This window comes from Berghia stephanieae, chromosome 12 (assembly GCF_034508935.2).
Source record: "Berghia stephanieae isolate SIO BIC M18660-M18661 chromosome 12, UCSD_Bste_1.3, whole genome shotgun sequence".
In the NCBI taxonomy this organism is placed as follows: Eukaryota; Metazoa; Mollusca; class Gastropoda; order Nudibranchia; family Aeolidiidae; genus Berghia; species Berghia stephanieae.
In genome coordinates this window covers 31,245,797-31,261,295 of record NC_088371.1, presented here as the reverse complement: position 1 = coordinate 31,261,295, position 15,499 = coordinate 31,245,797, and the positions used below count along the sequence as shown (strand labels likewise).

At 36.2% G+C, this 15,499-nt stretch overlaps 2 protein-coding genes across 7 annotated transcripts in view; one reads left to right on the top strand and one right to left on the bottom strand.

Annotated features, from left to right (window-relative positions):
* LOC144957910 (uncharacterized) overlaps window positions 1–15,499 on the top strand; it is a 318,367-nt gene that overhangs the window by 264,698 nt on the left and 38,170 nt on the right. The window lies entirely within an intron of this gene.
* Window positions 106–15,499, bottom strand: part of LOC144958210 (uncharacterized) — a 22,820-nt gene continuing 7,426 nt past the window's right edge. Inside the window, exons 2-7 of the mRNA XM_078890018.1 lie at window positions 12,499–12,858; window positions 6,436–6,595; window positions 4,602–4,716; window positions 2,954–3,019; window positions 811–885; window positions 106–117 (exon numbers count right to left, since the gene is read on the bottom strand). Coding sequence (XP_078746144.1) covers window positions 106–117; window positions 811–885; window positions 2,954–3,019; window positions 4,602–4,716; window positions 6,436–6,595; window positions 12,499–12,658 — 588 coding nt within the window. The 5' untranslated portion in view covers window positions 12,659–12,858. The remainder of the gene's footprint in view (window positions 118–810; window positions 886–2,953; window positions 3,020–4,601; window positions 4,717–6,435; window positions 6,596–12,498; window positions 12,859–15,499) is intronic.

Genomic DNA, 15,499 nt, shown 5'->3' with positions numbered 1-15,499 from the left:
ATAGAAACGCATGTAATATAAAAACAAACAAACAAAGCTACATGTTACCAATCATGATGATGGCCATAATATGTGAATGAAAGTCAGATGAAAATGGTAGGATCTTTAGTTATAAATCTAGATGAATCAGGAAGAATAAAAATTACGAATAAAAAATGCTGGCCTTTAAATGGTTAAACGAGTGATATTTATTTATTTATTTTCTTATTTTAATTTATTCATTCATTCATTCATTTATTTATTTATTTATTTATTTATTTATTTATTTATTGTTTATTTATTTATTTATTTATTTATTTTCGAGAAATAAAAGAGTATATTTTACAAAATGTTACAATCTACGGTGAACCGTCATGCACTTATTTGCAGGTCTGATAACCCAATTCATTATGGGCTCATTTTGTCATGGAAATGAAATCTAAAGAAAATGATGCAAAACATTGTCCATTACAACAATGTTAACCTAGGCCCATAATTGCGTTCAGTTATCAAGACTTGCTAATTTGTGCAGCTAGGCCAAGTATACATATTAGAAGGTCTGATATTTGAACGCAATTATGGGCTCAATTTAATATTGTTACAATGGACGATATGTTGCATTGGTTTGAGAGTATTTCCATTACAACAATGAGACCATAACAATTTTGCTTATCAGACCTGCAAATAAGTGCACGTTGATATAAGCTTGATTTTTTTTACTGATTTTTATTATGTGAATTACACAAGGGAGATAAAGGAGAAAACAAAATCAGATCACAGTTCCACAGCAAATGAGTCGTGACGTCATCATATTTGTATGCTTGTACTTACATCTCTATATCCAGGCTGATTCCTCGGAGAGAAATCCGTTTCTAGAAACTTCTGTCGTCGGTTGTTACCAGAACCCTGTAAAATGAGATGACGTGATTGAAACAAGAACTACAACATAATGTATATATAAACTCGCCTTTTACAGGTGGTGGGATATCTGATGTCTTATTATTATTATTAATACTATTATTATCATTATCACTATTTTCATCATTTTTATAATAATAATAATAATAATAATAATAATAATAATAATAATAATAATAATAATAATAATAATAATAAATAATAATAACTATAATCATAATAATAATAATAATAATAATAATAATAATAATAATAATAATAATAATAATGATGATGATGATAATAATAATGATAATAATAATAATCATATAATAATAATAATAATAATAATAATAATAATAATAATAATAATAATAATAATAATAATAATAATGATAATAATTATAATATAATAATAATAATAATAATAATATAATAATAATAATAATAATAATAATAATAATAATAATAATAATAATAATATTAATAATACCATAAGACCACATAGCCTCACAATCATCATCATAATAATAATCATCATCATGACTCACCCTCATTATCAATCAAAGCTCGTAATCCCCGTATCAAAGTCGTGATTTTAAATCTCAGAGACTTATTAATAGGAACAGACAACCCCGTGATGTCATTCACCATGTACGTACGGCTATCATAAAGGATTAATCTTCAGAACAACGAGTGGCTACTAGGTTGTTATTGTACAAAGAAACCCCCCAAAGAGACTTGTTGATTGATAGAAGGAACCCAATGGAGTAAGGGCATCTCAATAGTACTATGAGTAACACGTGTATTTTAAACATTTGGCCAGAAAACTCGTCCTTCTATTATCGATCGATTAAATTGTCCCACATCTTGCCGAAGACTCTAAAACCTGGGACTTTTTAAAAGGAAATCCCAGGTTTGAGAGTTTTTGACAAGATGAGGGTCATTTTAAACCTATCGATGTTTGGTGGACGAAATTTCTGGCCAAATTTTAAAAAATGTGTTTGTTTTCAATGTTCAGAATACGGCAGCATTGGCAACGACTTGCTGATTGGTACAAGGAACACGATGGTGATGGCATCTAATTTTAGAACATATTTTGGATTAACCCTCTCCTTACCACCCATTTTCAGAATTTTCCCCAAAACTTCACACCCACCCACATTTCTTACTCAAACAGAGAAGCAACAAGCACATTCTATACGCAATGTTGTTCGACAATATGAAATCTGGATGAGAAAAGTGACGGTTTCATTGTAACAAATGTGACGATTTTCCAATAGGTAGTAAGGAGAGGGCTAACGTTGAAATTTGTTGTGTATTGGTGGACTCAAAATATGGTGACACTGCTATAGTTTTCGACCGAGCATTCTTTCGTATATGTGACCCCTCGTCTCAAAACGGTATTAAGTCGGGATGATTAAGATGCTGAAAATGGAATTTGTAGCCAGAAATATCAGACTAAAGTTGAGTTTATATGCTTTATAGAGGAGAAGGAATATCATATGTTACGGTGCTAAATACCAAAGTTTCATATTTTTGACCAGTTTAACTATAATTTGACTTTTTAGCATCTGGTCCATCCCGACATAATACCGTTTTGAGACGAGGGATCACATATACACTTTTTTTTAATTCGCCGTAAAACTCGTCATTCAAATGTCGATCCCATGAATAAAATGATCACATAACAAGCGTTATGTCTCGCTCATGTTAAGTGTTGCTGTTGGCCATGGAACACAGGAGTACGTTTAGTGAATATTGGCAACAACAAGATATGAAGTGAATAGAAAAGTGCCAGAAGACAATAGAGAATGAAAATTTGAGAAATTAGTGAATATTGCGCTGTACAAATACTCAAGATTGTTTTTGTCTTTTTGTTTGTTTGTATTTTTTCTTTTTTTTTTTTTTTTTTTTGTTTCATATTTTGTTTGGTTGTTTTGGTGGTTTTGTATTATTATTTTTTTTAATAAAAGGGTCATTTAATCCTATTACGCTCAACGCATTACTAATGGATGGCGGGGTGGGAGGAGGAGAGATAGCCTATCGTTACTTTCATCACTAAATAATATCATACCTTTGGTGCTCCGTGTCCCTGATTTTGTCTGTCCCAAGGAAATGTCTTGGATAGCTGTTCCATACTCTGGAATAGATTCATAGAACACGTAGAGATGGCAAATACATTTTCGCAAAGTACTTTCCGTCAGATCTAACATATCCAGCTACCCAATAATACTGGCGTACAAAGTGGCATGTGAACGTCATTGATTGGACACTCTTGAGATTGAGCATATCTATATAATATATATATATATATATATATATATATATATATATATATTATATATATATATATATAGCATATCTATATATATTATATATATATATATATATATATATATATATATATATATATATATATATATATATATATATATAAGGCGACTAATGGTGTGTGATTCCCCCATCTTTGAGTCACCTGGTCCTCCAGGTTGGGGGTTGGCAAAGGGTTAACACCCCTTTCCGTTAAACTCAAACCGTTATAGAAACGCAGACAGACAAACCAAATCCTTTTTTTTAGCTTGGGCGACCGAAGATTTTCTGGAATTACAGAATTTATGAAGGACAAATTAAAGAAGCTGATATACAGAGAAGTGGTAAGACCTGGAATGAGATAAAAAAGTTGGCTCGGGATAGAGAAGGATAGAAACTGTATGTGGCCTAAACCCTGACCCAGGGTGAAAAAGGCAATGATGATGATGATGATTAGTCCTCGGAATAGGTTTCATACAGGTGGTATAACTATTTCAGTGGCAGGATGTATAGTCAGATTCTTTGGATTACGGGATGTAAAAGACTGAGGATGGATGATCTTTATTGACAACCAGCACATGTGTGTTGATTTGGCAAAACACGTCGGATGTCGCATTAGCTAGTTTTGAGATATGAGCGAATAAAGGTGAAAAATCGTCATCTGCATGATCCGCATTTCGTTTGTTCACTTCGTCGTTTCTATTATCCATCCAACTACATTCTCACAATAGGATTATACGATTTGAAACTTATAGATAATTTAGTTTAATCTTTGTATGAGCTCTTTTGAAACGAAATACCTTCGAAACGGACCTAAAATCTGCCTATGAGGTAGAGAATTTCAATCCAGCGCATAGAACCAAATTATTCACCAAACCCTGACAGTAAGAGGAGGACGAAGATGAGGAGGAAGAAGGAGGACGGAAGAGGAGGAGGAAGAGAGGATGGAGGATGAGGAGGAGAAGTAGTAGTAATAGTAGTAGTAGTATAGTAGTAGTAGTGGTAGTAGTAGTAGTAGTAGTAGTAGTAGTAGTAGTAGTAGTAGTAGTAGATAGTAGTAGTAGTAGTAGTAGTAGTAGTATAGTAGTAGTAGTAGTAGTAGTAGTGATAGTAGTAGTAGTAGTAGTAGTAGTAGTAGTAGTAGTAGTAGTAGTAGTAGTAGTAGTAGTAGTAGTAGTAGTAGTTGTAGTAGTATTAGTAGTAGTAGTGTTGTAGTAGTAGTAGTATTAGTAGTAGTAGTAGTTGTAGTAGTAGTAGAAGTAGTAGTAGTAGTAGTAGTAGCAGTAGTAGAAGTAGTAGAAGAAGAAGAAGAAGAAGAAGAAGAAGAAGAAGAAGAAGAAGAAGAAGAAGAAGAAGAAGAAGTAGTGTGGGCGAATTAGGTCCCAGGTAGGAAGGGGGGGGGGGGCTATTACCCTTTTCTTGTCGTCTTCCCTCTCCATCCTCTCTCTCATCTTATTTTCTTTCATCATCCGTATATCGTCATCCATTTCCTCTCTCTGTCGTCGAATTTTGTTGAGGCCTTCCTCTCTGTTCAAGTAAACAATGTGTAAAATTCTAGTTACGTATACGTTCATTTCCAACAGAATTATTTACAATTAAATACAAGGCACCTCGACGACAGGATTATATGCGACATATCCGTTTAAAGTTCCCTTTATATTCATCCCATAAGGAAATTTGTCTCGAGGGTCTCTTCCAACGGAAGATTGCAATAACCAGGCGTCAGCTGCAGTGCAGCGCCGCAACTTGAGCTAGGACGAGGTGACTTGCTCAAGGCCATACAGTGCAGTGGCGGGTGATCGAACTCGGTACCTTTCGGGTACGAAGCAAAGATCGTACCACTGAGCCACTATGTTCCCCCCCCCTCCCTGTGAGCTTTTATATAGCACAATATCCATTAAATGCGTTCAACGCCCTTTATAAGGTTTCCCAAGCCAAACAGCAACACATCTCATGTAAGATGGACGAGGCATGACTGACGTTTTACCGGGCATTACTCGATTTTCTATCCACGTAGTCATCGATGATTCCACCACTCCTATTCTCAGTTTACACCTAAGGAAGATGAGAGAAAGTGAATAAAGAGTTGTATGCAAGGACTTAACTCTGCACCGTTCGCTGATAGACTCATACCAGGGACTTACAGGTCCAAAGACGCCACGAAGCCGCATCAAAAATTTGAAGTCACAAAACAAACAAACAAACAAACAAACATCTCAACGTCTCCATCAGTATTGGAATGGACGATTAAATTAAATTAAATTGAGCTTTTATATAGCGCAATATCCACTAAATGTGCTCAAAGCGCTTTACAAGGGGTCCCTGGTCAACAGCAACATTTAACATGTAGGACGGGACATGACGCCTGTTAGGCGATATTACAATTTTTCGGACAGAGACAACGCTGTTAACGGCCAGGTACTCATTTTACACCTGAGTACGGTGAGAGAATGTGAGTAAAGAGCCTTTTCCAAGGACTCAACTATGCGCCGAGCGCGAGACTTGAACCAGGACCTTCCGATCCGAAAGCCAGTGTCATACCACTAGACCACATAGCCGCACGATCCTTGAATCCAAAGGCTAGTGTGTGAACACTACACCACCAACTCATCCTGGTATATTGCCGTGCAAATAGAAAATAAAAAAGAGCCTTTTATATTGCGTAATATCCACTAAATGTGCTCAAAGCGCTTTACAAAGGGTCCTTGACCAACAGCAACGCGTAACATGTAGAACGAAACAAAACGCCTGTGAGGCGATATTACAAATTTTTCCGACAGAGACAACGCTGTTGACGGCCGGTACTCATTTTACACCTGAGTACGGTGAGAGAGTAAAGAGTATTTTCCAAGGACTCAACTATGCGCCGAGCGAGGCTGGAACCCAGGAAATCACGATCCGAAAGCGAGTGTCATAACACAAGACCACATTGCCGTGCAAAATAATTATTAACAGTGATTTACTTTTCCTATCCTTGAGTTTAAAAGTGGTGGCCCCACGCATAAACCTGATAAGTCATATATTTTCTTGGTCTTGTAGTATGAATGAGATGTGGTAGTGGAGTTGTTACGATGAATCTGTAGTGTTTCATTCATCCTGTTTTGTTGATAAAGGGGAAACCCGAAACGTTCATTTGATCTGTCATTGTAATAAAATTGAAACTTACATTCAATTTCATATCATTTATTTCTTCGAGCTTCAAGCAGCAACATTTACATTACCCTTAATCACTGCTATAAAACTTACATCATAGGGTTAGTGTTGTTGTTGTTGATGATGTTGTTGGCGTTGGTGTTGATGTTGTTTAGTTTTGGCTCTCTACGTGGTGGTGGATGGGGGTGTCCTCTATCATAGGCATCGCCACCATAGGCCATTCCCATCGGGCTGTCGTCAATGCGTGGCTTGGCTGAAAATAAAAAAAATAATAAGTAGATATGAAGAGAAGACAACGTATCCAATTGGCTTCAACAGTCATGACGTCACTTCCCTCGTAATGACGCATGGTAACTTAGTAACTGGCTCTAAACTATCGGAACAATGGCGGACGCCCTTATGAAATATTTCTCCGACGAGCATAAAAGTATATCCAGAAGAGAAAAACATTATAAATATGATCATGTTTTGACTTTTATACATTCTGATCACATGACATATGTAAAGTTTTAGCCAGCATGAAGAATAAAAAGTACCAATTTTCTTTGTTTAGAACCACGCTGCTCGCCGTTGCTGGGCGACGTGACATCAGACTATTGAATCCAATTATTGCGCTCGTTAAACCAACTACACGTAGCTTTTGTGGAGCTATGTGGTCTTGTGAAATGACATTGCCTTTGGATCGGAAGGTCCTGAGTTCGAGTCCCGTTCAGATAGGTGCATAGTTTAAACCTTGGAAAAGGCCTTGTAACCTTGAAAAAAAAACGATTTCCTTATGGTTGAATAAAGTTTAATTATTTGTTTTATATTTATTAAACGATTACCATCAGCAGGTAGAACGAAATTGACTTCTTCCGTAATTTCACAGCACTCATATTATCTCACCGCACTCAGGTGTAAAATGAGTACCTGGCCGTTAACACTGTTGTCTCTGTCCGAAAAAAAAGTTCTAATATCGCCTTATAGACGTTAAGTTTAATCCTATATGTCAAATGTTGCCATTGGCTAGGGATCCCTTGTAAAATTCTTTGAGCATGTTTAGTGGGCATCGCTCTTTATTAATTCTCGATACAAAAAAAAAAAACAAAAACTCATAGCTTGATGGTAGCCTTCAGGACCTCAGCCTGACACTGACCAAAAATTAGCGTCAAAAAATACAAGTTGCCGGTCATCAAAAGAAAGTGAATTGTGAATGGTATTCAATATCATAATCATGGAGATGGAGGCAATGAGATGGAGGTTAAGAAGAGATACAGGCAGGCTGGAATAATTGTAGGAAGGTAACTGGAGTTATGTGCGACAAACGAATATCCGCAAAGCTGAAGGGGAAAATATATACAACATGTGTAAGACCAGAAAGGTTAGATGGATTAGAGACAGCAGCTACAACAAAGAAACAAGAAATGAGGATGTTGAGACAGTCACTTGGCTGGAGAAGAAAAGATAAAGTGAGAAATGAACGAATTCGAAGGTTGACTGACGTGAAGAATGTATCAATAAAGATGAGAGAAGATAGATTGAAATGGTTCGGGCATGTAAAGAGACGAGAGAGGGAGGGAGTGCATGGCAAGGAAAGTATTGGACTTACAACTAGCGGGAAAGAGGAAAAAGGGACGCCCAAAGACTAGATGGTGGGGTAAGGTAAAGGATGGTATGAAAGAACTGGGCCTGGAGGAAGACAATTTTTCAGTAAGACGGGATCCCTCTTCCTCCATCCTGGAGACAGGCATCTATGGAGACAGGCATCCGTGGAGACAGGCATCCGTGGAGAAAGGCCGTTCGCGAATTTCTAAACGACACGTTTACTGACAGACGGATTGGGAGAGATTGGCTCGATTACCTTGTCCCCCTGGTTACCAGACATTTTTCCCAATGTGGCTACATCAGCGATATCAGCGACATTGGGTTTTTTTAGCTCCCAAACCAAATGTTGGCATGCTTACCATTATATAAAAGGCCTGTTATTGTATTCATCACGCCACAACAACTACAAACCACATGGAAATAACTCGGAAATAGGTTAAGTTTGTTTGTAGGTAGCCTTGGCAACTATATTGAGGAACGTTACGTAAAAGATAATGGTAAACAAAATGTAAAACTTTTATGTAGATTTTAAGTACAATTTTAAGCTATTTTGGCTATAAAGTTTTTCTGATGAAGATGTTGTTAAACAGGGAAAGAATTGATGAATTGTAACCAGCTTTGGAAATATTTTTTTTAATTGTATGAAAATGTTATAGGTAACATCGGAGGTCCTAATAGCTCAATTGGTAGAGCACTTGCTTCACATGCAAAGGGACCGCGATCGATCCCGGGTGAAGTCGAGATATTTTTCTGATCATCTTGTCCACCAAACAGTGATTGGGTAGCTGGGTCTCTCACTTACTTACTCGTCGAGTCATGAGGCGCATAAGGCTGTGTGGTCTAGTGGTATGACACTCGCTTTCGGATCGGAAGGTCCTGGGTTCGAGCCTCGCTCGGCGCATAGTTGAGTCCTTGGAGAAGGCTCTTTACTCACATTCTCTCACCGTACTCATGTGTAAAATGAGTACCCGGCCTTTAACAGCGTTGTCTCTGTCCGAAAAAAATGTAACATCGCCTAACAGGCGTCATGTCCCGTCCTTAATGTTAAATGTTGCTGTTGGCCAGGGGACCTTTGTAAAGCGCTTTGAGCACATTTAGTGGATATTGCACTACATAAAAGCTCTTTTTTTATTTTAAAAGACATCTACAAAGGACTTCCATTTCTGTCTGTTGAATGCATGGACATCAGCCACCCAGCTGAGTGCACTCCTTGGCATCGCAGTTGCCTCAATTCTGGCGACATGTCCTAGCGATCTCCATTTGCGTCTCTTCAAAGTTGTAGCTATGGGTCTGTTAGATCTGAATGAAAGTACTTTGCTTTGGACTAGCGTCCCATCCAAGTTTCTGACTGTAAAAAAACAGGATAAACTCCCGCTCCGAGGGCCTAAAGGCACATTTTTGACTGTTTTGAGTTCAAATTTACTTTTTGGTATCTGCCTCACTCCAACATAATACCATTTTGAGACGGTGGGCCACATATTACCAATCAACAACGAATGGTTATGGTAATGAATAGTTATCATATGACCGATCAACAACGAATGGTTATGGTGATGAATAGTTATCATATGGCCAATCAACAACGAATGGCTATGCTGTGTAATAGTTATCATATGACCAATCAGCAACGAATGGTTATGGTGTGTAATAGTTATCATATGACCAATCAACAACGAATGGTCATGGTGTGTAATAGTTATCATATGACCAATCAACAACGAATGGTTATGGTGTGTAATAGTTATCATATGACACATCAACAACGAATGGTTAGGTGTGTAATAGTTATCATATGACCAATCAACAACGAATGATTATGGTGTGTAATAGTTATCATATGACCAATCAACAACGAATGGTTCTGGTATGTAATAGTTATCATATGACCAATCAACAACGAATGGTTATGGTATGTAATAGTTATTATATGACCAATCAACAACGAATGGTCATGGTATGTAATAGTTATCATATGACACATCAACAACGAATGGTTATGGTGTGTAATAGTTATCATATGACCACTCAACAACGAATGGTTATGGTGTGTAATAGTTATCATATGACCAATCAACAACGAATGGTTATGGTGTGTAATAGTTATCATATGACCAATCAGCAACGAATGGTTATGGTGTGTAATAGTTATCATATATGACCAATCAACAACGAATGGTTATGGTGTGTAATAGTTATCATATATGACCAATCAGCAACGAATGGTTATGGTGTGTAATAGTTATCATATGACCAATCAGCAACGAATGGTTATGGTGTGTAATAGTTATCATATATGACCAATCAACAACGAAGGGTTATGGTGTGTAATAGTTATCATATGACCACTCAACAACGAATGGTTATGGTGTGTAATAGTTATCATATGACCAATCAACAACGAATGGTTATGGTGTGTAATAGTTAACATATGACCAATCAACAACGAGTGGTTATGGTGTGTAATAGTTATCATATATGACCAATCAACAACGAATGGTTATGGTGTGTAATAGTTATCATATATGACCAATCAGCAACGAATGGTTATGGTACGTAATAGTTATTTATGACCAATCAACAACGAGTGGTTATGGTGTGTAATAGTTATCATATGACACATCAACAACAATTGGTTATGGTGTGTAATAGTTATACAAAAAATGCCCCGATTACCATCTGGATTTGAGATTAATCGAATGCTCAATAATCGACGAATGATAAATACAACGACGTTAACTTTAAGTACGCTTTGTTTGTATTCGGTTTGGGTGGATGGGGGGGGGGGGGTTGATTTTATTTCTACTTTTTTTAACGCAATATAAGGCTAATTAAGATAGCGTTATATAAAAAAAATCTCTATATTCTAAAATCTAAAATATATTATTATATCAGTGCAAACTTTGGCCACGAACACCTTTTAAAGTATTTATGACTCTTTCAAAACTTAAAAAAAATTTTCTATGTTCTGTAAAATATCCTTTAAGGGTCACGTGATCTCAACTCCATTAGATTAACCTGATAAATGTCGTACTCTGAAAAAAATCTCCTATTATCATTTTTGGCCAGAAAACTCGTCCTTCAAATATCGATCGATTTAAATGACGTTCGTCTTGATAAAAACTCTCAAACCCGGGACGTCGTGAAGTGTTAGATTTGAGAGTTTTTGCCAAGATGAGTGTCATTTAAATCGATCGATATTGTTATATCAGGTTTTGAATTGTGTTTCTGTGCTGCCAATGCATTGTGCTGTAGTGTTGTTGGTGGTTATCTTAGCGTTATAAGTGATGACCTTTTGGGAGCCACAACAATAAATATCGACAAACAATTAATTTCTCGCTCTCATTGATAAGCACTTCCCCACAGAACCACTGGCTCCATAAAACAATAAACAGGAACTACTTTTAAAAATAAGCTACAGCTGCCTAGATAACTTGAAGCAGATAATCACAAACCACAACGAGCAAATTCTAAGCAACCCCATTGAAAAAAGCAGAACAACCAATTGCAACTGCAGGAAAAAAAAACCATGACTAAGATCTCTACTAAGGGGAATCTAATATAATACAAAAAATATGTTTTAAAGTCAAACCTAACGCCTTTACTACAAATCAGCTTGACTTCAAATTTTGCATACAAATATGTTTCATGAGTACTGTGGTACTTATATAATTTGAATAACGTACTGCTGATGACTATTATTTTGCAGGCATTTCTTTTATGAAAACGGCATAGAAGCTTCAACATTTTGAATATCTAATCATTTTTATTTAGGGCAGGTAGAATCAGTTTGGAAATATGTGAATCATAAATTCATATCTACAAATGATTTCGATCTAGACTACCAAGAATATGTATCATTTAAAAAATCGACAAATTTTGTGTTAAATTCAAATTTGATATCTCAAACCAATTATCCAAACGTCACGACAAAAGTTCGAAACTTTTCCATATAAACATCAGGCAATGAGTTTAAAAAGTCGCGCAAAGCTTTCGCATATTTGCAGATGACGGAGCGCGCGCGCACACACGCACACACACACACACACACACACACAAACACACACACGCACATTATATATATATATATATATATATATATATATATATATATATATATATATATATATATATATATATATAGCCAAATTTGTTGTATAATTTGTTGCTTCATCTGTGTTCCGGTAAAATACAATCGGCAGAGCACTCGGCTCGCATGTCAACGCCAAACCATTTAACTGAATCCTGATACCCCTCATGAATTTTTCATGACCACTCTTTCCATCCAATAAGGATTGAATAGCTTGGTTTGTTTGATCTAATGGAAAGTACTTTATTCTGCACCAACGTGTTATCTAAAAGGTAACAAGTGATTGCCTTTTAAAAAACTCTTAAAAGTGAGCTTTATATAGCGCAATATCCACTAAATGTGCTCAAAGCGATTTGCAAGTGGTCCCTGGTAAACAGCAACATTTAACATGTAGGACAGGACGGATTTTCATAGTCAGTTTAAAGACATAAGGCAAGAAAACAAACCCCGGATCCGCGAGCTTTATGGTCTGGAGAACTACTTACCTGGGTCAAAAAAGGAGGCTTTTCCAAAGTAGTTTGGGACTTGTGGTTCATGAGGCTGATACTGATCCTCTACGGTCAGCGGAAGTCTGGGCGACACCATGTTTTGACTGGTGTAACCTTTCAACCGGAAGTCCCTTTGTAATCCAGCTCCGGTCATCATATTGCTTGGTTCTGATTGGCTGAGCGACGATGCTTATGTAAATCCGACCATTAGCAGCGAATGAGGAAACAATTGAATTTTTTAATGAACTTTCTTATGTTTGTTTTTAAAATCCGATTCTGTTTTCAATTAATTTGTACTTTATTTGAAGTATTATTATTATTATTTAAAGTATAGTTTTAATAATTCCTTTTCTTAGACTAAAATAACAATCACGTGTAATGAAGAATTCTGTTCAATTTTACACGATATAAACTACATATTTGAACAAAATGTGGGTTGTAATAACACAATAATAATAACTAACACGAATAAATGTTCACGAATTTAGCACTTAAAGTGCTACAGATCAATTTTGAAGATCTGAACAAAGGTGTATGACAGGTGTCAGACAAACCAAGAAAGACAAATACAAGAAAGAAAAAACATCCCAAAAAAAAAAGTCTTCCTCTAAGGTTAGATCCCAGTCAAGATAAACTGATTATTGGGGGATGGGGGTTTTTTTCTTGTATTTTTCTTTCTTGCTTTGTCTGGTACTGTTTCAGACACTCTTCTTCAGATGTTTATCTTACACCGGTGCCTGCTCCCTATTTTCTTAATCAGATAAATGTGAACTGCGTTATACCAACACGCTTTGAGAACTTAACATACTTTGCACTATACTGGGTCTGGCACTAACTCATTGAATAATTTTATCATTATAGCAATATAATGGTAAAATTATTTAATGATAAAGTGATATTATAGCCCTTACGATTGTATAAACATTGTTACATTGTTTTCACCCTGACAAATTTGACTCCCTGAATATGTTAACAAAATTTACCATCCATCACCGATGCATGTAGGAAGTCAATCAGGGATCAAAATATACGATTTTTGACCGATTTCAAGAAATATATAGGGAATGAGATTAGCGCTACTCTTCCGCTAATCTCATTCCCTATTGACGTAAAAGCCGAAAGACCGAGTTTACAATAAGTTATCGATTTCGATTAAAAACCGTATTATAAGACCTTATTATTCTCATATCTAAGAAATTTTAGGAATGCAAAATGGTAAAATTGAATGGAATCTAACACCATAAATTATAATTTGTTTGTACACGTCATCACCAATCCGTCAGATATCCTATCTATCTCACCCGTATCTTAATAGGAAAAAAATAAGTAAGGCGGAAAGGGGGGGGGGGGTGTTATAATCAAATTTTGCTTATGAATTATTATAATATCAAACCAAAGTATTATTAAAGGATCATATCAACTTCTTAAATCTTTTCAAAATATCTAGTACGAGAAGAGCGTTGAAAATTAAAAAGACAAATGAGTGAAGAAGTGCGAAGTGCTCTCGATATAAAAAGTGAAATAGAATTGTGAATCAAAGTGAATAAAATGAAATAGAAAGCCAATAAGAATATTAGGATACGAGGCGAAAAATATATAATAATAATATGTAACGAAATCGAAGGGAAATAAGAGAACAAAAATGTGTTGAGTCAGTGGAAGTTTGAAATAAAATTAGTAAGAGAATGAATTAGAGAAATGTGTTTGACACCGATTTGTCCCACATAGTATATACTCCCATAAGGATAACTTAGATGTATTGTTTAATTTACGAGCCAGATTTACTCAATATATTTCCGTTTTACTTTATGCACGGGTAGACGTTTACATATATGCAGGTCTGTCATCCGAATTCACTTATGGGCCGAGTTTAACATTGTTGTAATGGACAATATTTTGCATCATATTTTGAGATTTTCATTACAGCAATTAGTCCATAAGGAATTGGTATATCAGACCTGCAAATAAGTGCACGTCGGCACGAGTCCACAGATTGTCAGAAACAATCACGCGTCAGTTTTACGACATTCAGCTCACCAATGGGCTGAGCGGTTTTACCAAACGTTACTTTTACTCAAAACATGGCGACTTAATTAACCAACCCTAATTGGATTCAATAGTCTGATGTCACGTCCGCCCAGCAGCTTGGTTCTAAACAAAGAAAAATCAGTAGTTTTTATTCTTCATGCTGGCAAGAACTTTTTCACATGTCATGTGATCAGAATGTATAAAAGTAAAAACATGATCTGATTTATAATGTTTTTCTCTTCTGGATACACTTCCCTCGTAATGACGCACAGTAACTTAGTAAGTAACTGGTTCCAAACTATCGGAACAATGGCGGACTCCCTTATGAAATACTTCTCCGACGAGCATAAAAGTGTATCTAGAGGAGAAAAACATTATAAATCTGATCATGTTTTGAATTTTATACAGTCTGATCACAGCCAGTATAGTAAGAATAAAAAAGTACCGATTTTCTTTGTTCAAAACCAAGCTGCTCGTTGCTAGGCGACGTGACATCAGACTATTGAATCCTATTCTGAGCTTTGAGTTTAATTTTAATCGATCGATATTTGAAGGAAGGGTTTTCTGACCAAAATCTTTAAATATTTTTTTTAAACTTGAGCTTTTATATAACGTGCTCAAAGCGCTTTACTTGGGGTCCCTGACCAACAGCAACGCGTAACATGTAGAATGAGACATGACGCCTGTTACGCGATATTACAATTTTTTTCTGACAGAGATAACGCTGTTAACAGCCAGGTACTCATTTTACACCTGAATTACAGTAAGAGAATGTGAGTAAAGAGCCTTTTCCGCCAAGGACTCAACTATGCGAGCGAGGCTCGAACCCAGGACCTTCCGATCCGAAAGCGAGTGTCATACCAGCACAAGACCACATAGCCGCACATATCTAAACTGTACTTTTGTACGGCAGAATTATTCAATTCTCATTGTCGCCCTTCTTGTTCTTCTTCTTCAAGTACCAAGTCTG